At 42.6% G+C, this 22918-nt stretch overlaps 1 protein-coding gene across 16 annotated transcripts in view; it reads left to right on the top strand.

The window, feature by feature from the left end:
* Positions 1-22918, top strand: part of ARHGAP26 (Rho GTPase activating protein 26) — a 473272-nt gene that overhangs the window by 379297 nt on the left and 71057 nt on the right. For all 16 annotated transcript variants that reach the window (XR_010121689.1, XM_055285812.2, XM_055285818.2 and 13 more), the window contains one exon: positions 12700-12850. Coding sequence is in view for 15 of the 16 variants with exons in the window: in XM_055285812.2 (XP_055141787.1) it covers positions 12700-12850 (151 nt within the window). In the remaining variant the exon portion in view is untranslated. The remainder of the gene's footprint in view (positions 1-12699; positions 12851-22918) is intronic.

Below are 22918 nucleotides of genomic sequence, written 5' to 3'. Positions count from 1 at the left end.
GTCACATGCCCTACTAGAATGTGACTCTGAGGGTGGGACCTTGTATGGCTTGATGTTTTACTCCACCTCTGATGGTGCCTGGCATGGAGTCGACACCTAAAAATATTTGAAATTCATTAGTGAATTAATTAGGGAACAATACCTTACTTGTTCCAAATACCAGTGTGTTATCACCACAATTACATCACATCTGTTTTTCATCTCAGGATTTCTGAGTTCTTTGCAATGATCAGGTACTGACCCCTAAAATATACAGTATTGTTTCAGCCTTTGCCCTAAGACAGCCTCCGTTTGCTCATCTGTAAAATAGGGATAATAGGACCCACTCATAGGAAGTTATGCGAATTAAATGAAATTGTGCATTTCAGCATCTGGCCTAAGGCCTGGGACATGGCAAGGGCCAATTACTGAGAGCAGCTACTACCATTATTGGTTACTGTTTAATCACACACAGATAACCGAGGCTGACGTTTACATGACATCTACCAGGGACTGGGAATATAATAAACATGGGACTTGGCTTTAAGGAGTTCAAAACTGAGTAAGGAAAGTAGACAAGTGACTACAAATGTAAGTCAGCATCACAGCTGCTTCCTTAGAGATACGTACATTGAGAGAGGCAGCAGAACACAGTGGTTAAACACACTCTGGTCCCAGGTCTTCTGGGTGATTCTGCCTCTGCTGCTCATCAGCGATGAGTGGCTTGGGAAGTTACCTAATATCTCAGGGCCCCATTCTCCTCTTCTGCAAAATAGGGTTGATGCTTTCTATGTCATGGGGTCGTTCTGAGGATTAAGGCCCTTCAAACATTGCCAGGAGCAGAGTCAGTGCTCAATAAATGCTGGGTGGTGATGGCGCTGGTATTGCCATCATCGTCATTATTATTACTCATTTCTGTGAGGTACAGTAAAGGGACAGAGGCAGGACAGTGAGCTACTTTGCCTTGAAGAGGAGAGGCTTCATATCTGGATTGGTATCTTTCCTTTTGTCATCAAAAAGGTGCTTATTTAATCCCCTTGTGTTTCTAAAGTAATGGCCTTCCTTACCATTACTCCTAAAAGCAAACCTTCCCCATCCCAAAACCCTTACTGCACTTAAAGATATCATTGAATCTCATCGTGTGGCTGTACCTTGGTATATTTAGCATCATTCGGGTTGTTTCAAATATTTTGCTTTTGTAAGTAAAGCTGCTATTAACATCCTTGTAACTAAATCTGCTCTTTTTTCGTGAACATTTCTTTAGATAAATTCTTAGAATAATTTCTAGGTCAACAGATATACAAGGTTTCAGGACTTTGACCCTGTCCTGGGCTTGGCTTTCTAACAGTAGCCTGTGTTCTTTTTAAATATCTGGCTGGGGTTATTCTCACTGTGGTCTACACGTGGCCTGGGCCCCTGCTAGTATACCAGGGAACACTTGGAACAGAACTGGCCTCACTCACACCTGCTGAATGAATGAGGCATCAGGCTATGGGGTAATGTGCTTCTCAGGTTTCCAGGACAGCCACGGTCACCTAACGTTTTGTACTAATCAGTGTACGGTGTAGATTAGGAGAGGCTAGACAGTATTGGTAAATTCCCTAAGCTTAAAATAGTGCTGGGTATGTGGTTAGACTGAAGCAGAAGAAGCTTTGGAATAGGCTTTAAAGCATTCTCTGGGAGCTCCTAGGAATGAAGATGGAGATCAAGAGAAAATCAACTAGATCTTTGTCCAAGATTAATTTTATCACACAAGGCAGAGGATGAAAGTTAAGGATGTGTGAAAGCAGGTCTGTCTCAGCTGCAGAGCAAGCTGCTCTGTCCATGTCTGCAGATGGTAGACAACGGATGCAAAAGGGGAAGACAGTGAACAATAGGGCCTTTCTCTTAATGTTAGGAAATGCTCCCTGGAAACACGACCGGAGCATACAGATATGCTCGGATATTTGTAGGGAGCCTAACTTTCCCTCCTTTCTCAGAGAATAAACATTTTAACTGCAAGTCTGTGTGTTCTTTGATTGCAATTTATTTGTGTGTCTGTGTGTATATATTGGTTTGTTTTAGAGACCCCTTTTTTTCTGCGAAGCTAGCATACTATCCAAGCCGGCATGGAAGGCACCCTGTCGGGGGGTGGTGGGAGAGTTGACTGGGGAAGACTGAGCCAGGAGCTGGAAGGTTCTGCTGGGACCTGCCCCCTCCCAGGTTGTAATCCAGCCACCCGTCACTGTCGGGTGAGCAGATAATAATGCACTGTGAAGTTTTCACATACTTTACCTTTCTCTTTGTCTGGTCTATGGACAAAGACAGAAAACTTTATCCTAGCACTTTGCTGAATTTATTCTTTGGCATTAAAGTACAGGTAATGATTATGCAAATATAATAATTTGTGAAAAAAAGTATGTATTTCCATATAACCGTGATTTCAGTTTGAGGCCTCCTCACACACCTAGCTCAGTGCTTCCCAAACGCCAGTCATGTACATAACCCTTCATTCACCATTTGTGCCACAGCCACATAGCTCATGCACTGTGACTTATTTAATATACTTCTTTAAGTTAACCTTAAAGCAGCTCACTTCTTTCCCTGGCTTCATCCTGATACACAAGATCTCTAAAAACATGACTTCAATGGTCTCACTGTATTATTCTCTAAAACGTGTTAAAATAAATATGTAACCATTAAGATGGAAAGTGGTCATCCATATCCCACCTTAGAATTATTTTGTGTACCACTTGTGGAATGCGTACCACTGTTTGGAATCCACAAACTGGCTTTTAATTTTGACTGACTTCCATCCTTCTTCTTAATTTAAGTATACAAACTCAAGTTCCTTTTGTCCACTCAACTAGAATTGGGTTCACTTATTGTCAGTGGGCTGTGGACACTTGCCATTCATGTCAGTTTCCTGCTGTGCCCTTTCAGTCCATAGTGACACCTGTCCTGGTTTGATGTGACCTTACCTTTCTTCAGGTTCTTGTCACAGAGCAGATGCCAGGTTGGAGGGATGTGCTGTGAGGGCACACATGCACCCATAGGCAAGTGCACATGTGCACTCCTGCATACCTCTCCTCTACCTTCACACTTGCCCTGCGATCGTTTTCAGAACCTCATTTCTTTTGATAAGTCTGTCCACCTGATCCCTTTTGAGTCCAGTCATTCTCCTTTTTCTCTTCATTGATGCACTTGCAAGTTAATGTTTATTTGGCATTCCATTTGTCAGTCCTCTCTCCAGTCCCCAGTTGAAATGCTTAATGGGGCTGAGGCTTCCAGAGTAGCTCCCTTAGGTATTTCCCTCCAAGAGACTCCAGGTGTTGTTGGCAGCATACATTTTTCTCCCAGCCTCTCTGCACTGTCCTTACTCTGTGCAAAAGTTGGAGCCCATTGTTTGCTCTTAGAGGTGAATCTTGGCCTTGGATTGTCATTTGCCTCTTCCTTCCCGGAGAAGCAGCTCCTCAGGCTCAGGCGTCTGCCTTTGCACCTGCACTTCAGGCTCATGGTCTGGGATATTAGAATATGCTCATAGATGTGTGTCTTATTTTCCAGAAGGGGTTTTTCCTTCAGTGTGAGTAGACCAGTTGTGTGCCCAGGTCCCTGCCTGCGACTCTCTCTCTTTAATCTATGTATATTACTATAGTCTTCTCTAGGTGGTTTTGTGTTTTGTTTTGTTTTCCTTTTCCTGAACGTAAAGCTGTGGTCTGTTCTCAGAATGAGGAGCTTGATGGTTTCTTATGCTCTATGCTGGGCAGGGACTTATGTCAGTTATAAGACAGCAAGTGGCTCCTCCTATCATAGGCAATGTGTGATGGAAATGGGGCTAGGAGTGAAATGGGAGCAGCCTCTAAGATGAAAACTTTGTGGACAAGAGGAAAGGGAATGATGGGGAAATGCAGGATTTAGAAAGCATCATAGCAACAAATACAAACCATCAGGAAACCACTGAATATTTTAGTGAGGAAGGAGCTAGATATCAAAGTTATCTGTAGACACTCAAGGAATGTTTTCTGAAAGGAGGAGTTTTGAGAAAGATACAAAATGATATGAAGGTCCCATTCTGGCCCAATAGATAGGAACGGTGGTCTGTGATGGGAGAGTCTCTCTGTGAGTAGCAGTAGGCAGCTCTTGTCTGTAGAACTGTGGAGAGAACTGTAGAAAGGTGATTTAGCCAAACTGAACCTAGAAGACATTTTCCCTAGAAATTGATTTTTGGCTTGTCTGTGTTTAATATCTATGACTATATAACTTACCACATGGTTTCTTGTGTTGGACATTGTGCACCACAACATCCCAATTAATCTTTAAAATTCTATGACACAGGTACTGTCCCTATTTTACAGTCGAAAGGAAATAAAATTTACATTAAATAGTGTACACTCAGGGTTACACAGCAACAGTATAGATTTGAACCCTGTCATTCTACCTCAAAGTGACACTGTTAACCAGTCGTTATTTTGCTTTCAAATTGTGGGATGGTTCCCCAGGAGATGGGTTCTATTAGGGTTAGCTGTTGTGACCTAGTCTGCAAACTCATCCTTATCTCTAAGGGAAAATGTTTCCAGTTCCACTTAAGAACCTGGAGTTCAAAGTTTCACTAAGCTGGGCATCTGCCCGTAAAATGCTGAGGGGCTGGGGTATAAGTACAAATGGATACGTTTGGTAAAGAACTTTCAGGCCAAACTAAATTTGAGCCTCATCTAACAATAACAATAAAAATAAAAATAATTATAGCTCTACTTATGTGCCTACTAACCTCATTATCTCGTGTCATCCCCACAATTGATGATAATCCTGTGAGGTAGGTTCTTATATCCACATTTTACAGACAAGTAAACTGAGGTCAAGAGGTTAAGCAGTTATACTGTTAGCAAATGGCAGAGAAGGGATTTGTACCCAGGTAGTCTTCCTTCCCTATACATTTTTTATCTCCAAAAGGGTGCCTTTGTCAGTTCTTGAGCTACAGAAGTGAAAACCTTGCTAGCCTGAGTTACAGAAGCAATGAAAACCATCTGTTCCAGCTTCCAGGGCTACATGGGGGCAGCTGAACCATATTGAATGGGTTCTTCAATGTGCATCCTGGCAGGCTGCAGCCACGTGACAGTCTCTCCTCCAAATCTAGCACCAACTACACAGAGAGCGATATGTGTTGAACGGTAGCATTAATATACTTGGCCGAGCCACTCACGCTCATTTGCGATCACCTTCAAACAGATGGAACGAGGTTTTTCAACTGTGCTGCCAGATGAATGGCAGCAAAGGAGATTACTGTTTAATCTCCAAGTTTCCACACAGATACACCATCCAGCAGAGACTGTACTGGTACATCTAGGTGAAAGGTACTGACACACACGCTGTGCTTTTTCTGGACGACTGTAGAAGGGGGAGCCAGAAGGATTGAAGGGAGCCAGCAACAAGGTCTTGTACCTTATAGATTTCTTCCAAGAGGTTGCAAAGTGACACTTAGGATTTATTCTGTCCCAAATTTTTAGCATTTATACCAAGATGTTGACATGCGTTTCTTGGAACAGTGGTTCATAGACTTGAGTGTGCATTCGAATCTTGTAGGGAGCTTGTTAAAAATACAGATGCTTGGTCTCCTACCCAGGATATTCTGAGTCAGGAGGTCTTGGCTGGGGCTCAAGCATCTATATTTTTAAAGCACCCTAGTGATGCCGATGCTAACTCAATTTAGACAAGTATCGGCTTGGGAAGGTGGGGACAGTCAGGGTGGCTTGTCTTCTGTCATTAGCAGAACATCTCTTTGAATCACTGTTGGAGTTTGGAGCACCCTGGCATGGTGGTTGAAAGTGGAGGCTCTGCAGACAGACTGAGTTGTTTTAATGTCATCTCTATCACCTACCACTCTGAGACCTGGAGTACATTACTTTCCTTCTCTGAGCCTCCATTTTCTCATCTGTAAAATCTGTCACTAATAATAGCTTCCTTGGAGGGTAATTGCCATGATTAAATGAGCCAGTATATATAAAGTACTTGACACTGGGCCTAGACCATAGTAAGCACCTAATAAATGTTAGCTACAATTATGATGATTATCATCAGGCTATAGTTTTATCTTACAACTAAGGAAATATCCTTCCCTTTGGAGCCTGCAGATTCCAAAAGAGAGGCCCATACATGAGGGAAATGCAGAGTCCCCCCAGCCCCTGAGACAGCCTGTTTGATGCTTGAGTGCAAAAATATCAGCAGCCTAGGACACGCTGTACAGTGTCGGTGGGGGTGGGGGCTGGAGTGGATTCTTGGGCCTTGTTTTACATGGATCATGTTAACTAGTTGCTGAGATTATAGCTCTGAATAATTTTTTTAGTTCTGTTAATTCATCCTGGACCCTCTCCCAGACAGGCCCAGTGAGAGGTTGAGAATTCAGCTTATATATTTCTCATGTGTGTCTTCCTTGTCGAAAACATGACTGGGAATTCATACTATTTAAAGGCTTACGTAATGCCTTTCTCTGAGCAGTCAAAGCTGTAGCATGTGCCCTTTCTCAGGTGGCCTTTGCAGATCCCGGGTGCCCTGGGCACACCTGTTTGCTTTGGCAGATGACATGTTTATTCACATGAATTCCTATTGTCACACGGGCTGCAGAAGGTGTGTAATGTGTTTCTTGGGTTAATTATGTGTAATTACTACACGTGACTGAAAACCACGTTGATAATGTGGCCATTAAAAAATAATGCTGTGGAAAGCTGGTGGCAGGAAAAAAGTTCCAGCTAGACCCATTAAATGAAAACACGCACATTCTAGGCACATACTTTTGGCACTATCACCAAGTGAACAAAGCAGATACCATTAAGTATGATGTGAGTCTGCTTCGTTAAAAAAGTACATGTCTGAGTGTGTGTATATGTATATATTCCTCTGTGTAGCAGATCGATTGGACATTTACACACCAAAATGAATACAGCTGTAGGGTGGCCCATACGGGATATTTGTGTGCAGATGCAAATGTTTTTCTATACTTTCTAAATTGGAGAGAAATGCATATTTCTTATATATTCACTTGGTTTTAAGTTATTAAAAACAAAACTCCCTAATTGTACCTTTCATTCACTATCTCAAACCCATTTTGCTGTGAGTCACGGTATAAAAGTAGGTAAATGTGTAGTTTCCTTCTTTCTAATGAGCAAGAATATAAGCCATCTGTATGTGGACTCCCTCAGATCCCAGTCAACTGTAAGTTAACAGGAAACCAGCTTTTCCTAAAAGCAAGTTCTCACATAGAAAAGAGGGCTGTCTTGTGAGTAATAGAGTGTCCATTTAACTCTGATCATTCAACCTCCTATTCAACATTCATCAGAGGCCCATTCCTCCCTTGCCGTTTCTGAAATGGTGTTTTAGGGCCAGTCTTCCTCATTGTGCCTCCATGTCTCTTTCCTGTGGATCAGTGAAATCCCAGGCCAGCCACAGTGACTTCCCCGTTCTCTCATGAAATTCATTTTTATTGGCATTGTTTCCCTTTGCAAAGAAAAGGGTTATTACAGGTGCCGTAGGGAGAGAGTCAGTCTGTCCACACAGAACTAAAATCAGAAGTCGTTTTGCTGAAGATAATCTGTCAAAGGTTTTAATATCATCTTTCATGTACTATGATCAAAATAACAGATTGATTCTGCTTTTCACTTTTTTTTTTTTTTTTTGAGACAGACCCTTGCTCTGTCGCCCAGGCTGTGGTGTGCAGTGGCATGATCTTGGCTTACTGCAACCTTCGCCTCCCGGGTTCAAGTGATTCTTCTGCCTCAGCCTCCTGAGTAGTTGGGACTACAGGCGCCCGCCACCATGCCCAGCTAAATTTTGTACTTTTAGTAGACGTGGGGTTTCACCATACTGGCCAGGCTGGTCTCGAACTCCTGACCTTGTGATCCACCTGCCTCGGCCTCCCAAAGTGCTGGGATTACAAGCATGAGCCACCGCTCCTGGCCTACTTTTCAACTCAATGTGTAGAGTCTATCATCACCCAAACTCCTTTTTAAGATCTTGTTTTAAAAAAAAAATTGCCCAAACTGTTTTTATATACCCAAACATATTACACAGACTGCTTTTTAAGTTTATTTTTATCATAGGGACTGAGGCTGCTGGGTCAGCCTGAAATGAGACCACCTCAGATTTTAGTGTGGCTTGGCATGTCACTATTATCAGGAGCAAGAGCTACAGGGGGTAAAAATTGCTTCAGAAAGTCTGATTCCAAGCTTCCCATGTACTTGGGTATTTCCCAGAGATGGTAAACTCAGAAATTGCTGTGCACTCATCACTTTTTATTGCAAAATTCATTAAGCTGCCGTGCTATTATCATCCCATCTTGTCAAGATGATACATTACAGACTTTATTGCAAAACTTTAGCAAGTAGGAGAAAGTACACCTCTCTCCTGACCACAGCACAGGAAAGCCTCTGGGTATTTTGTGTTTGCCTTCCTATTTTTTTTATATAAATCTCCTTGTCTTTGTAAAACTTCGCTCTGTCTGGTAACTCCCTTTTCTCCTTGTTTGATCATGTGGAGACTCTGTTCCCTCCTTTTGGCTCTATGAGGCATCCTGAGATGCTGTTAAAGAACAGTCCTCTTGCCTCTTCTTTTTGCCCTCTACTCTTAGGCACCATGGAAAGTTGGGATATTAGCCTGTATTCTGACAGAGTCCCTTGCATGGTGGGAAACCTCCCGCAAATGTTTCGTATTTACCCTCCAGCTCTGTGTATTCCGTGAGCCAGACCTGTTTGGGCCTGCCAAGACGTGTGAATTTGGCTTGGCTCTGTGAGTGCTTTCCTGGCCTCGCCTCTGGGTTCTGTGATAAACAGAGCTCCTGCCTCCCCTGTATGATGGGGTTGCCATTAGAGTGGGTCGGAGTCACTTGGTAAATATGGAAAGTGAAGTCGCTTAGCTCCCAGATTTCCATGGCAACCCCCAGAACAAGTACAATATCACCAAAATTATTCTGTGGCTTTCCTTTTTTAGTTGCAGTGATTTGGTTGCATACTCATGTTTTTCCGTTCCTGATTTGTACAAAAAACAAAAACTCTGCCCACTGTCATCAGTACTTTGGTTTCAAGGACATTTATGGTCCCTGTCTAAAGCACCTGAAAAATTCAGTCACACAAAACTACCTCTTTCTCTTCCAGCAGCATAAATTTTTGACTGCGTATTATTCCCTTATATTTAATATTTATCTTATAACCATTCACAGAGCCATAGTGTCAGTGACCCATGGGCTAGGCACCAGGAATGGATGGCTAATGGTGACCTCACCTGCCACGTTAATGGATGCTGTATGGCCAGACAGCGTGTCCCTGCCCTCAGGTAGTTTGCATCCTTAAGGACCAAGTTCACATCCAGTTTGTCACTCCTTATAGAACATATGTTTGTGAAATCTCTGCCAATGCATGCTTACCATTATTTGGGGATTTATTTTTTCATTTTCTTGTTGCTGGGGTCTTGTTTTCTGTGACTGGTACAAAGACAGATTCTTGTTGACAAACATGTTTGAGGCGGGCAAGCATTCTCACTGACTTCAACCAGTTTAGGCATACTCCTGAGTTGTGGGCATTCTTTCCTTTTTGACATGGTCCTCTATGATCTTGTTGACTTGACTCATAACTAGCTGTTTTACTTTTGAAGCCCACTAGCCTATAATTTTTTTCCTTCAGCAACATAATTGCCATCAGTCCTTCCTATACCTTCTATGAGGATACCAGAGCTGGATTGAATCATCAGTGACTCAGGGAAGTCTAGCTATGTTATTTGAAGGATTTGCTTAATTTTAATTTTTATTTTTTAAAGCGTCTTCTAGGCTGCCTGTTCTTGTGTGCTTCTGTCAGGAGCAGTACTCATTTGCCTAGCTGATGAAGAACTCTCCTGTTTTGAGTGACATTGCTAGATCACTTTTTCTTTATTATTATTATTATTTTTTAAAGGAGGCAGAGTCTTGCTCTGTCACCTAGGCTGGAGTGCTTTGGCACCATCATACCTCACCACAGCCTTGAACTCCCAGGCTGAAGCAGTTCTCCTGCCTCAGCCTCCCAAGTACATGGGACCACAGGTGTGTACCACCAGGCCTGGCTAATTTTTAACTTTTTTTTGTAGACATGGGGGTCTCACTATTTTTACCAGGTTGATCTCAAACTCTTGGCCTCAAGTGATCCTTCCACCTTGGCCTCTGAAGGTGATGGGATTACAGGCATGAACCGCCATGCTTGGCTCATTTTCTCCTTATTTCCTAATTGACTCCAAATGCTTTAAAATTTGTCTTGGTATAGTTTGCTATAACCGCTAAAACATTTGATTGGCTGTTGGTCTTATTCTCCACCCTTTCCCTGGAATAATCCTCACCTGCCTACTCACCCTCAGGAAAGATTGTCAGCCTTTTGGCTTAGATCTTCTGCCTAGATGTTCTCAGTCTCATTATGTATTGTCTACAGATGATGAGACCTTTCTTCTACAAAATTGTAGTCGTTTTGTAGTCAGGGAGTGCCACGTTTCTGGGTTTTCTTGTCATATGGCCCAGCAAGGGATACCAATAAAGAGTCAGCCTCTCAAGATGCATATTTGGCCCTCTTGGCTGTAAAACTATGAAGCCTTATGATACATTTTTATACCCTCCTTTACTAATGGATAGTAAGGGAGAAAAATAATCTCCTGGTAACATTTTAGAAAGATGAATATACTTTTAGCAAGATACTGTTTTTAGTTTGTAGAATGATAATCCTCTCCTGGAAAAGTAAATATAATCACAGGAGAAATGTGAGTGATAGTTATGCTCTTCTGTTCCCTAAGAATTCTGAGAATTATGTCATGCAAACTTGGCCCTTTAAGCTTCTCAAACTAAAGTTAATAAAACTGTTTCTCTTCCTGTCCTGTGAAGCAGTAAATGTCTCCAGTTGAAGCCCAGAGAACCGTCCTCACTCTCTCTCTTTATATGGTAGTCTCCAGCTCCTCATGGTCTTTCAGGCATCTTTGTGTGCGTGTTTTTGTGAAAAGGAAAATTTTACTGATACTGATTCACACTGATAAATGGCACATCCAATCTCTCAATGATCCCCTTATTATGTAATCTTAGCGTTGTTTTTCTTTCTGGTAGGAAGTTCCCATTTACAGGCCCTGTTCGTCCTCCTACATCTTGGCTCAGTGTAACTCTTTTGGTTTCTCTTTGTTGTCGTTTCTGTTCAAAAACGAAGCTCTTAAAATATGAACAGTTCTAAATCTCAGGCATCAATTCAATCTACTTTTTCCAAATCTACTTTGAGTGCAGTAGTCAGGAGGTAGCCTCACAGGGTTTTTCTCTCTCCTGTGGGGCTTTATCCAGGGCATTAAGGATTTGCTAAGATATCAGGGGTATTGGGGTGAGTGTGTATGTATTTAACGTGAGGCTTACTCTAAAATCACTTCATAAGCATACTTTATTTTTACATACATGACTCGTGCAAAGGGAAGAGTATTTTTATGACACATCACCCTCTTAATTTCCTAAAGAGACCTGAGTTCAAATGTTGGCCTTTAAATTATCATACCGGTGACTCTAGACTGTCCTCTGAGGGATATATTGTAACATACCCCTGACTCACTGCAAAAAGGTCCAGGATTAGCCTAGATATGATGTTTAAGTGAATTAATTTTCAGAAACATCAGTTGATTTTAATATGGTGTATCTGTAATAAATACGGGTCAAGAATCACATTCCACATCTATAATATTTTGCTACAGTAATGGTGGATGCTGGTACCACTTAGCTAAATTATCTCCAAAAATTGTGTTTTCCATTTATGATTCCAAGTTTTTAAAGATGGGAAGAACATAAAGTTCTGTTCTTTGAGCAGTGTTCTGAAGTTTACAAGATACATTCCTGCCTATGATCCCACTTGATCCTCGTGACAGTTCCACAAGCTGTGAAAGGCAGTTCTTGTTCTCCCCATTTTATAGATTGTTAACCAGGAATCCAAGATCAAGCAGAAATTGCCTGAAGCCACATAGCGAGTCAGGGCTTGAAGAGAACTCAGGTTTTCTGTCTCTTGGCTTGGCAATATTCTCCAAGCATGAATATGACTGCTGGAACTATGGACTCAAGTGTTTTGTTGTTGTTTATAGGCAAACCATTCTGCAGCCCATTACAGAGCGATTTATCAAAGAATTCACTTGAAGTTAAACACCAAGTACATGGAGCTAGAGGCAACACAGAAAGATGTGTCTGAGAAAGGGTCAGGAATTTAGACTGGTGGAGTCGTAAGGACATTGGTGGCTAAATAGTAGATCTTCTCTGGTGAGGCTCTATGGAATTGGAGGTGGGTCATGGCCTGATCAATTAGAGCAATATTAGAGGCAAGAGTTTTAGAATAAAAGGTGAGTGTCACCGAAGCCAAGGGGATCTGGGTGAGTGTGAGGGGTCTATGAAGGCTTTTCTCTACTCTGGCAATCTGCCAGTCAAAAGAAGATGCAATTTATGGTGCCATGGTAGGGCCACTCTTAGAAAAAATCCTGGCTTATATTAAAGGGGAGATATATCCTGTTACGACGAGGAAGGGGGTTTGCTTTAAAATTTCGAGTCACCTGTTCCCCCTTGACTCTTCCTTTCCCACTTTTAATTCTTAACCTTTTCTGTGTTGTTTCTTAAGCTTCCCTGGGATCAGAGATCTTGATCCAGTCTTATTCTTTATACATTTTTGTGCATGTAGCAATAGACTGTCCCTATGCAATAATATTAATATGGGACTTGTGGCTTTTTCCCCCCAGAGGAACAAAGGAACAGCATCATCAACTCCAGTTTGGAATCTGTCTCATCAAATCCAAACAGCATCCTTAATTCCAGCAGCAGCTTGCAGCCCAACATGAACTCCAGTGACCCAGACCTGGCTGTGGTCAAACCCGCCCGGCCCAACTCACTGTAAGTATGATGTCCAGCTGCCTACACCACAAGGGCTTTGGTCAGCCATTCCACCTAGTATTTGCTATCTGGCTCCATCTGACTTTGGACCATTGTCCCCTGAACATTACTTAAACCTCTTCCCTAAACTGGGAGCTCCGCTGGCTTGTTGTGGGTTTTTAAAGCATCATCATCTCAGAGGGAGTCGTTATTCTTAACATACTGCTTCTTAGCCTTGGTGATTTTTGATTTACCATCCTGCTGAGATGGCTTTGGTGATAGCTATTGCCTGTGCTGGCTGCTGGGCATGAAAAGCAATTTCTGTAAGTTTTACAAACATCCAGGGACTGTAGCAGCTCTGTGGCCGAGTTTGTTTCACTCATCTATGTTGTCTCGGTTTCTCTCCCCACTGACTATGTTGGAAATGTTCAGTGCCACCTCTGTGTCCACTTCCATAAGGAAGAGCCCCCGGGAGCCCTTTGTGTCTTCACATCCTCAAACCTTAGCATGACTGTGACTTCTTGACAGAGACTATGAAAGAGAAGAGCCCTTTTTGCTTTATTTTTCAGCATTGAGCACCCATAGTCAGGACAATTAGTTTGGGGGCTGGTTGTCTAGCCCTCCACAGAAACTAGATCCACTCTCCTAGGATCGGAAAGTTCTCCCTCATGGTTTCAACCCACATTGCTTCACATGCTTCTTTAGACCACCCCATAAATCTTGTCAACTAGCGCCTTTGCAGAAAGAATGTGAGGCCATGACCAGAACAGTTGGACTCTCAGGCTACAGTTGTGTAAGACTCAGGAAAAACAGAGATGATTTTCCCTTTCTCTAAGTGAAAATAGATTGAGGTTCAGCCACAGACTGTCTTCAGGGCAGTTGTTTCGCGTGGGGAGACACTAGCATGGCGGTGAGATGCTAGGATGTCAGTAACCTTTTCCTGCTCCTCCGCATGCCGTAGTTTCATGACAGCACCCTGCCATTCAATTGCTATGAGATATTTACAAATCTGCAATATGAGTCTGACAATTTTTGCCTTAGAAGACACTAAGGGCTATTAAATGCTTGGGAGGAGAGATGACTCCAAAATGGATTTAAGAGGTACATAATAAAAATGTTACTATACTGTAGGATGAAATCTTAAACTGAGAATATCAGATCTTTTGAGTTGTTGGCAGCTTTAAATCATATTGATGTTCAGGAAGTTTAATTATTTGCCGGTTGAGTGGTAAATCACATGTTCCTTCACCAAGAAGTGGACCAGTGCCTCAGGACCTCAAAATAATTGAATTTGTTTGGCTTATGGGCAGTGAGTCTCTTCTGGTTCTCCATGGCTGGGCTTGCCTAGGGAGCCTCCCTGCCTTGAAGTTTGACCTTCTCAGGCTCTCCTATACCCACTTTCCTAGACTTTAGGGAGATTCTATTTTCTTTAGTTGTTTTTTTTCTTCAGTTGGTTTAATTTTCTGTACCTAGCAGTTGCTGAAGTTATTTCTTGCTCTATATGAGCAAGGTTGAATTTCTAGCCCAAGTTGCTTAACATCCCCTGATTTTAGCCAGCCACTACCAACTAGTGGTCTGTAATTTTTTTTTTAGTGGCTGGTAGCTGTGGGCCCCTGAGTCACTGCTGAGTACAGTGTGTACAAAGAGGTTGCTTAAGCAGCTAAGTGGAAAAGGGGGGTGTGTCTTTTAAACAGGTCCTGAAGAGAAGGCTTGGGATTTTTTATTTTTTAGGTGTCTAGATACGATTTATTTTCATAACATCCTAGGAATCGCTCTGTCCACTTCACACCACCCAGAGGGACTGTTCCCTACCTGGTACAGATCTGGGGGGCTTTCCTGGGGAAGGGAGGGTGATAACAGGAATGGTTCTAATTGTTTGTCTCTGGAGGAGGATTAGAAAAAGAAGTGTGGGTGTGCCTCCAATAAGACCACTGTCCTTCCAAGCTGAGTGAGTCGCTGATTGATACCTTTGAGTCTTGAGGTCAGGGAATGTTGTTCCTGAGGTAGAAGCAGTACCAGCACCAGCCCTGATACCAGCGTCTGACATGGCCCTGGGTGACAGCCATGCCAAAGTCCCCCATAAGCTCTGCAGGCAGGCTCACAACCACTTCTCAAACCCACGGCAGTGAGGTGATCTTCCTGGGTTCCTGTCTCCCTGATATTTTCTGCCTGGGATTTGCTAGTGTGGATCATGCATGGCTGTTAGGCAGTCCTAACAAATGGACCCACAATACTTTCCCTGAGCAATTTGATTCCGAGAAATCTGTCGGCACACAGATGTGCCACGGTAACAATCACCTGAGACCACCTGGGTCTCAGCCTCAGGTGTGGACCCTTTGTTCCCTCCATTGTTGTTGAGTTGGAAGTGTCCAGAGATCCTCCAGTGGGAACACTTAATGATGCAGATGAAAATAAAGAACAAAGGTGGGCTGGGAGGATTACCATTAGCTTGACTATTAAATAGGCATGAGGTAGGGAACCAGTCACCAGGAAGCTATCTGTTCTTTTTATTTCACTCCTTTATTTCACTATTTTTCATAATGACTGGGATATCATTATGACCAGAGAGAAATCATAGTGAAAGAAACATGTTTGTTACTCATAATACAGTGGTACCTCTGATAATACATTTTGCGGTATTATTAATCTTCCCTAATTCTCCAAGGACATCAGGGCCCTCTTATTTACGTGAATGTAATGCTAAATCAGGCATCAAAATTAGAGAGGCCCTGATTCTACCTGTGCCAGGGCAAGGCTGCTGGGTTTAAATCTTTGGCAGGTCCTCAGCTTGACTCCTGAAGTAGCCATCTCTCCTGAAGAACAAAGGACAACTGGTAAGTCAGGACCAAAGTTCAGCTAGTCTGAAATTGTTAGCAACTGTGGCTGAACCTATTTTATGCCCAGACCCATGCATGCCAAGCTACCTGAGGTAAACCAGTAAAAGAGGGTTCCTGTTTTCCCCAAGAGTTCACAGTCTAGCCAAGGAAGAAAGGCAGTGGCATATGGCAGTGTTAATGGGGACTTACAAGTCATAGTGTGTTCAGAGTTCAACCACTATCAACTGAATATCTGGTGAGCACACACACCAGGTCGAAGTAGTGGGAAAGGTCGGGTAGATGGAGTGTGAGGTGGGCATTAGGAAAAACTTAGGTGGATGGATGAAGAGCATTCCAGGTAAGAGGGATGAAGGAGGCAGAGATTATCCAGGATGGATAAATGCATTCTGCAGACATGTGTATTAGGGGAGGAGGGAGCTGTAATTCCTCCGGTACCACTACCACCAAAAAAAGACTTGAACAAACCTTTAAAATCAGGAGTCTTCACATAAAATTCGGATTTCAGGCTGGAACAACTGGACATCCACATGCACAAAAATGAATCTAGATACAGACATTATACCTTTCACAGAAATTAATTCCAAATGGACCATAGGTCTAAATGTAAAATGCAAAACTGTAAAACTTCTAGAAGATAACATAGGAGAAAACCTAGGTAGCCTTGGGTATAATTATGACTTTTTAGATACAACATTAAAAGTATAATCTGTGAGATAAAAACTTGTTAAGTTGGACTGTGTTTAAACTAAAAACTTCTGCTCTGTGAAAGACACTCAAGAGAATGAAAAGACAAGCCACACACTAGGAGAAAATATTTGCAAAACACATACCTGATAAAGGACCAGTATCCAAAATATACAAAGAACTCTTAAAATTCAATAATAAGTAAACAAAGAACCCAATTAAAATAGGAGCAAAAAATATGAACAGATACCTCATCAACAAGGACATAACAGGTGTCAAGTAAGCATATAAAAATATGATTCACATCTTACGTCTTCAGGGAAATACAAATAAAAACAACAGTGAGATACCACTACACACCTCCGAGAATGGCCAAAATTCCAGAACACTGACAACATCAAATGCTGGCTAGGATGTGGAGCAGTGGGAACTCTCACTCATTGCTGGTGGGAATACAAAGTGATACAGCCATTTTTGGAAGACAGTTTGGTGTTTTTTCACAAAACCAAACATATTCTACGCATACAATCCAGCAATCATGTCCTTTGGTATTTACCCAAATGAGTAGAAATTTATGTCTACACAAAAACCTGCACATGGATTTTGTTAGAAGCTTTATTTATAATTGCCAAAACTTGGGAAGCAACCAAGATGTCTATCAGTACGTGAAAATGGATAAACAAACTATGGTGCAGGCTGACAATGCTATATTATTCAATGATTTTAAAAAATGAACTCTCCAGCCATGAAAAGACATGGGGGATCTTTTAATGCATATTGCTGAGTAAAAGAAGTCAGTCTGGTGGGGCGCAGTGGCTCACACCTGTAATCCCAGCACTTTGGGAGGCCAAGGCGGGCAGATAACTTGAGGTCAGGAGTTTGAGACCAGCCTGGACAACATGGTGAAACCTCATCTCTACTAGAAATGCAAAAAAATTAGCTCGGCGTGGTGGTGTGAGATAATCTGTGAGATAAAAACTTGTTAAGTTGGACTGTGTTTAAACTAAAAACTTCTGCCCTGTGAAAGACACTCAAGAGAATGAAAAGACAAGCCACACACTAGGAGAAAATATTTGCAAAACACATACCTGATAAAGGACCAGCCTGTAGTCCCAGGCTCAGGAGGCTGAGGCAGGAGAATGCGTTGAACCTGGGAGGCAGAGGTTGCAGTGAGCTGAGATCGCACCACCGCACTCCAGCCTGGGCTACCAAGCAAGACTCCATCTCAAAAAAAAAAAAAAAGAGAAATCAATCTGAGAAGACTACAGTGTGATATGATACCAACTATATGGCTTTCTGGAAAATGCAAAATTATGGAATCAATAAAAAGATCAATAGCTGCCGGGGATTCTGGGGAGAGGAACAGGGCTGTAGGCCCATAGTAGATTAAAAATGGCCACAGAATATTTGCAACCCCTCCCATTAAGAGCTGGAGCCCTTGAATCTAGGCTGGCCTTTACCCTTTGACTTATTTTGGCCAATAGAATGTGGAGGAAGTGACATCATGTGCCTTCCCAGGCCCAGGCCACAATGCCTCACAGCTTTCTCTCTCATCCTCTTGGAACCCAGTCACCATGTAAAGAAGCCTGTTATAGCCTCCTTAAAGATGACGGATTACTGGAGAGAGAAGCCCAGCTATCTCTCTCAGCGCAGCTCAGTATCGGGACCATCAGTCAGTTGAATTGCAGGCACCTGGGTTAGTCAGGCAAGACCAGCCAAAGCTTCCCAGACAACCTATAGATTCATGATAAATATCACATTGTGATTGTTGGAACCCAGTGAGTTTAGGGTGGTTTAATATGCAGTGATAGTAAACTGACACAAGTCCTGTGAGTTTGTGACCTTGGAGTCATGGGCAGCTGTCTTGGGATGGGGCTGAACTGTCTGCATGAATAGAAAGGTATGGAAGGGTCTCACTGTAGCATAGTGCAGCATGGAGACTAGCCTCTCAGTTTTCAGAATCTTCTTGGAAAGAAAACAACTCGTAACTGAGATTCTAAGAAATTTAAGAAACAAAATTTATGGCTAATGGCTGAGGCAAACAAGAAAGGTGGCTCAAACATTGGAATGGAAAGCCGGAAACCCTAGGTTTTGGTTCTGGCATCAACATTGCCTGGCTGATGATACTGGTCTCTGAACCCGAGCATGCCCACTACCACCACCTTCCACTCTCTCTGGTGGAAGAAATGGGGCTGATCCGCTTCCAAGGATGAGGGTCGTTCAATGGGTGCTTATCGAGGGCTGCAGAAATAAATTATTCTCTCCTTCCACAGTGACCAGTGGGGCATCATGCCAACTCCTTTCTGGGAGAGAGTGATTTTAAAGGAGGAAGTAAACAAATGCTGAGAAAGAAGTCAGGGGACGCCCCACCAGGGACATAACATGCTGCAGTAATTTCCCCAAATTAGAAACTACTAGGTGAATGCCTTCTTTAGACCACAAAGATTGAAAGATTGAAAGAAAGCTAGGAGGGCCAGGATAATTACCGCAATGACGGAACCCAACCTTGGAGTTCTCTCTGCCTAAGTAGTCCCCCACCCCTAAAAAATAACTAACTGCTCAGTAGCCTCATAAATAAAACTAATTTTTCTCGTCCTTCCATCTTAACACACACGCTCATGCATTTCCAAGTTATTTCTGGTGACCTAAAAGATGCACGCATGCCAAACGCCTGCAGATTCTGCCAGAGTCAACCTTCCTCTCCTGTCTTAGTGGCCAGAGAACAGTCCCTGGAATTCAAAGGATAAACAAGGCCTGCGTCCAGACAGAGTTGTTTCTCTGAAACATTGCTGGCTTCTTCTGAGTTTGATTCAGCTGCTCTCTGATGAAATTCAGGGAAGACTTGCCTTCAGAGATATCTCTCAAATTTTACTTATCTTCAACTTTAGTTGGTCAACATTCATTCCACAAATATCAATTGAACTCCTACTGTGGGCCTGGTGGTGGTCTGAGTGCTGAAGATACAGTGATTTAAAAATATTAAAAAAAAAAAAAAAGTTTCTGCTTTCATGGATTTTATATTCTAGTGGAGACAGGAGATAAATCAGTGTTTAACACAGTATGTCACACAGTATATTGAGAAGTCCCAGGGAGAAAACTACTGGAGAATCAAGGAGATAGGGATTTGGAGGAGAAGGAGGCAAGTGACTTTAGCTCTCTGTACCTCAATTTTCTCATCTGTAAAATAGTGTGATCATAACCTCCTCAAATAGGTGGCATGAAAATTAAGATCATCTTTTATTTACATATTTTAGTACTGTGTATGGCGATTATTAGTATTATTTTGGAGGGCTCCCCCCACACACTGTCCTTACTTTTTCTCCAGTCCCTCAGCCATGGTATATATTTTTCCTGTGCAGAGAAATGTCCCAGGCTGTCCCACTCACCTTCCCCCACCAGCCTCCTACCTTGAATCTGAGACTGGAGCTATATCTCAGTCCAGGCTTTAAGTGATCAGTGAAGAGGAGGAAGGAACTTCTGCTATAGAGGCAGGTGCTACCCCTCCTTAAAGCAAGACCAGCTAGGGTAGACATGCCACGCCCTGTTCCTGAAAGATTTGGAAACCTCTGAATCCCACAGGGTACCTGATAATTGTGTGCATAGCTGTTATTTACTGAGACCAAATGAATGGCAAAATGAATAATATGCATTAGAAAAGTGATAATTCAAGACATATTTTTTTTAAAAAAGCTATTTTCCCATCCCCATGCTATTTTATGCCAAAGGGTTACACCCAAACAGGCAGCTATGATTTTACTAGAATTGTCTCTATTTGTCATCCTTTGGAATGTGGGGCTTTGAAAGAGGAAGTTTTCCTCTGTGGCTGGATCAACTTTTTGTGGAGTAGGATCTTTCCTTTTAAATTGAGGATCCTGTTTCTCACCCACCTCCAAGCAGAAAAGGTCTCTTCAGACCGGTTTGCCTGAAAAGTTGGTGACATTCCTCACCTTTGGAAACAACCTGAACGCCTCATTGTTTTCAAGAGGATTCGTTTGCTCTCCTTGCTCCCCACAGTGCCCTTGGTGATTCCAGCTTACTTACTCATTCATTGTTGTTTCTTGGACATGTCAGATACCCTCCCTCTGTCACCTCAGGCTCCTGGGCTGTGGAGGCCACAGCTCTGCCCTGTAACTAGGCCACGTTCCCTTGACATTTTCAGTTTGTTAGTGGTGTGACCCATTTTCTGAGTGGCTTCGTGTCCACTTTTCTCTTTCCCTAAGCAAGATCTCACTCATCAATCGGGAGCCCAGCTGGGCTTCCCTTGGTTGAGGGTGGAAATTCCTGCCTCCATTCGATTTTTATGAGATAAATGTGTTGGTTATTAGTGGTGGTTCTTCTTTTTTAAAATGTAAAAATTGCTTGAGACAGTCCTCGCACTTGGTGACCCAGCAGGATTTCTTTCCCAAGCACCAGGGACCCATCGGTGGCACTTGGATCTCTACAGCCTGTCAGCAGAGGGGGTATGGGAGGAGGTAGGGGCAGAGCGCCGTTTGAATGCCTAGCCACATCCCTGTTTTCCAGCCAAGTGGAAATCACAAATGGAAAAATGTTTTCCTTTACACATATTGTTCTGTTCTTTTCTCCTGTACAAGCTCAAATCATATAAAGGGTCTGTATTTTTTCTATAAACTTATAAATCTTGCTAAATAACCTAAAACAGTTTCCAAAAATTGCCCTGACGTACACAGTACATGCTTAAAGCTTTGGAGTTTAATTAAAGGTATGAATGACTGAATTTCATTTTGAATTTAGCTGCGCTCAAATGCCTTATGACACTGTATTTTATTTGTGTAAGTGTTAGGCATTTTAAATCTCAAATTTTTGGTAGAATGTTTGGGAAGGAAATAGGCTTAAGATTTTGCATGGCTTTTTCAGCATTGTTATGCCTGTAAGGGAACTTTGAAGGAACTCTGAAGTGTTATTTCTCTTATTTTGGATTAGGTTAGAATTGTTTCTACCTCTGTGTATTTAATCTGAGGGATCTTATTCATAGATTCAGATTCTAAATTGGGTAAATTAAAAGTACATTAGAGTTCAAGTACTGCTTTTGAAACCTTTTTTAGTCAATCTGGAAAGCAGATGCTTACTTAGCTAGGAAAGCATTCCTAGTTGGAAACAGCCTTAGAATCTTGTTTTTAACTCCTTCTCTGCATTAGGTATCTAGAAAGCCAGGCAGGATCTACTGTAGGCTTCATTTGGTCTCTATTACACTGGTCTTCCAAGGCAGACTCTTAGCTCTGTGCACTGGTTCTCAGAGTGTGGTCCTGGGACCAGCATCATTGGTGTTACCTGGGAGCCTGTTAGATCTACAGAATCTCAGGCCCCACCCCAGACCTATAGGATCAGCATATTCTGGAAGGAGGGCCCTGCGATCTATGTTTTACCAAACCCTGCAGATGATTCTGTTACATGCTCAAGTCTGAGAGCCATAGTGCATAGTGATCTAGTGCGTTAAGCTCATGGACTTCCATCAGAATAAAATCAGGACTTACCTCAGTGTAAAGCTCTCAGGGCCAAGCCTGTGTCATCACCAGCACCCTCTGATTGTCTGTGCAGTGATGACAGTACTGGGGCTTAACTGAGCTCTGCCCATGGCCTTTGGGATCAGTCGCAGCTTATACAGCTGAGGGGGGATGGGTTTGCTTTTCACAGGAACCTATTAGCTCACCAGTGCTGCACTTTCCATCTCCCCACAAAAGCCCAGTCAGCTGTTTCGCAAATGCGTGCCTGTTGGTTACAAATCAAGACAGGGTGGATGCATCAATTAATCAAGCCAGTAGATGTTTTTATTGTTTATCTATTGTGTGTGTAACATGAAAAGATCAAGATGCTGGTATTGACAGAAAAATAGCTCTCAGGCTATGTGATACTGAAGGTAATGGATGAGCATCAACGTGGACAGATTAGAGATGTCTAAATCAGCATTTCCCAAACTGGTACAGGAAGGGAAGGGGGCAAGAGCTGCTTTGGACTAAGTTCAACAGATTCTTTCTTTTTTTTTTTTTTTTTCTCGAGATAATGTCTCACTCTGTCATCCAGGCTGGAGGTCAGTGGTGTGATCTCAGCCCACTGCAACCTCCACATCCTGGGTTCATGCAATTCTCCCACCTCAGCCTCCCAAGTAGCTGGCACTACAGGTGCACACCGCCTCATCCAGCTAATTTTTATATGTTTTGGCAGAGACAGGGTTTCACCATGTTGGCCTGGCTGGTCTTGAACTCCTGACCTCAAGTGATCCACCTGCCTCAGCCTCCCAAAGTGCTGGGACTACAGGCGTCAGCCACCATGCCTGGCCAGTTCAACAAATTATTGACTAGAGAACTTCTGAGCCTTTAATATGTCCATCTTGAAGGGGCATCTGTTAATGCTGCATTTCCTAAATACATTGACTGTAGTACATGATTTCTACAGCACTTCTCTTAAGCCTCTTGAAACAGCATTCCATGGTTTGGGAAATGCTATTCTAAATCAACATTCTACTTTTGAGGGGGGAAAATGTATTTCTCATAATGGATGGCATTATTATGGTGGAGATCCTTCCAGAGAACAGAGATTTTGTTTATATATA

The sequence above is a fragment of the Symphalangus syndactylus genome, chromosome 7 (genome assembly GCF_028878055.3).
Source record: "Symphalangus syndactylus isolate Jambi chromosome 7, NHGRI_mSymSyn1-v2.1_pri, whole genome shotgun sequence".
Taxonomy (NCBI): Eukaryota; Metazoa; Chordata; class Mammalia; order Primates; family Hylobatidae; genus Symphalangus; species Symphalangus syndactylus.
This window is presented reverse-complemented; position numbering and strand designations above follow the sequence as displayed.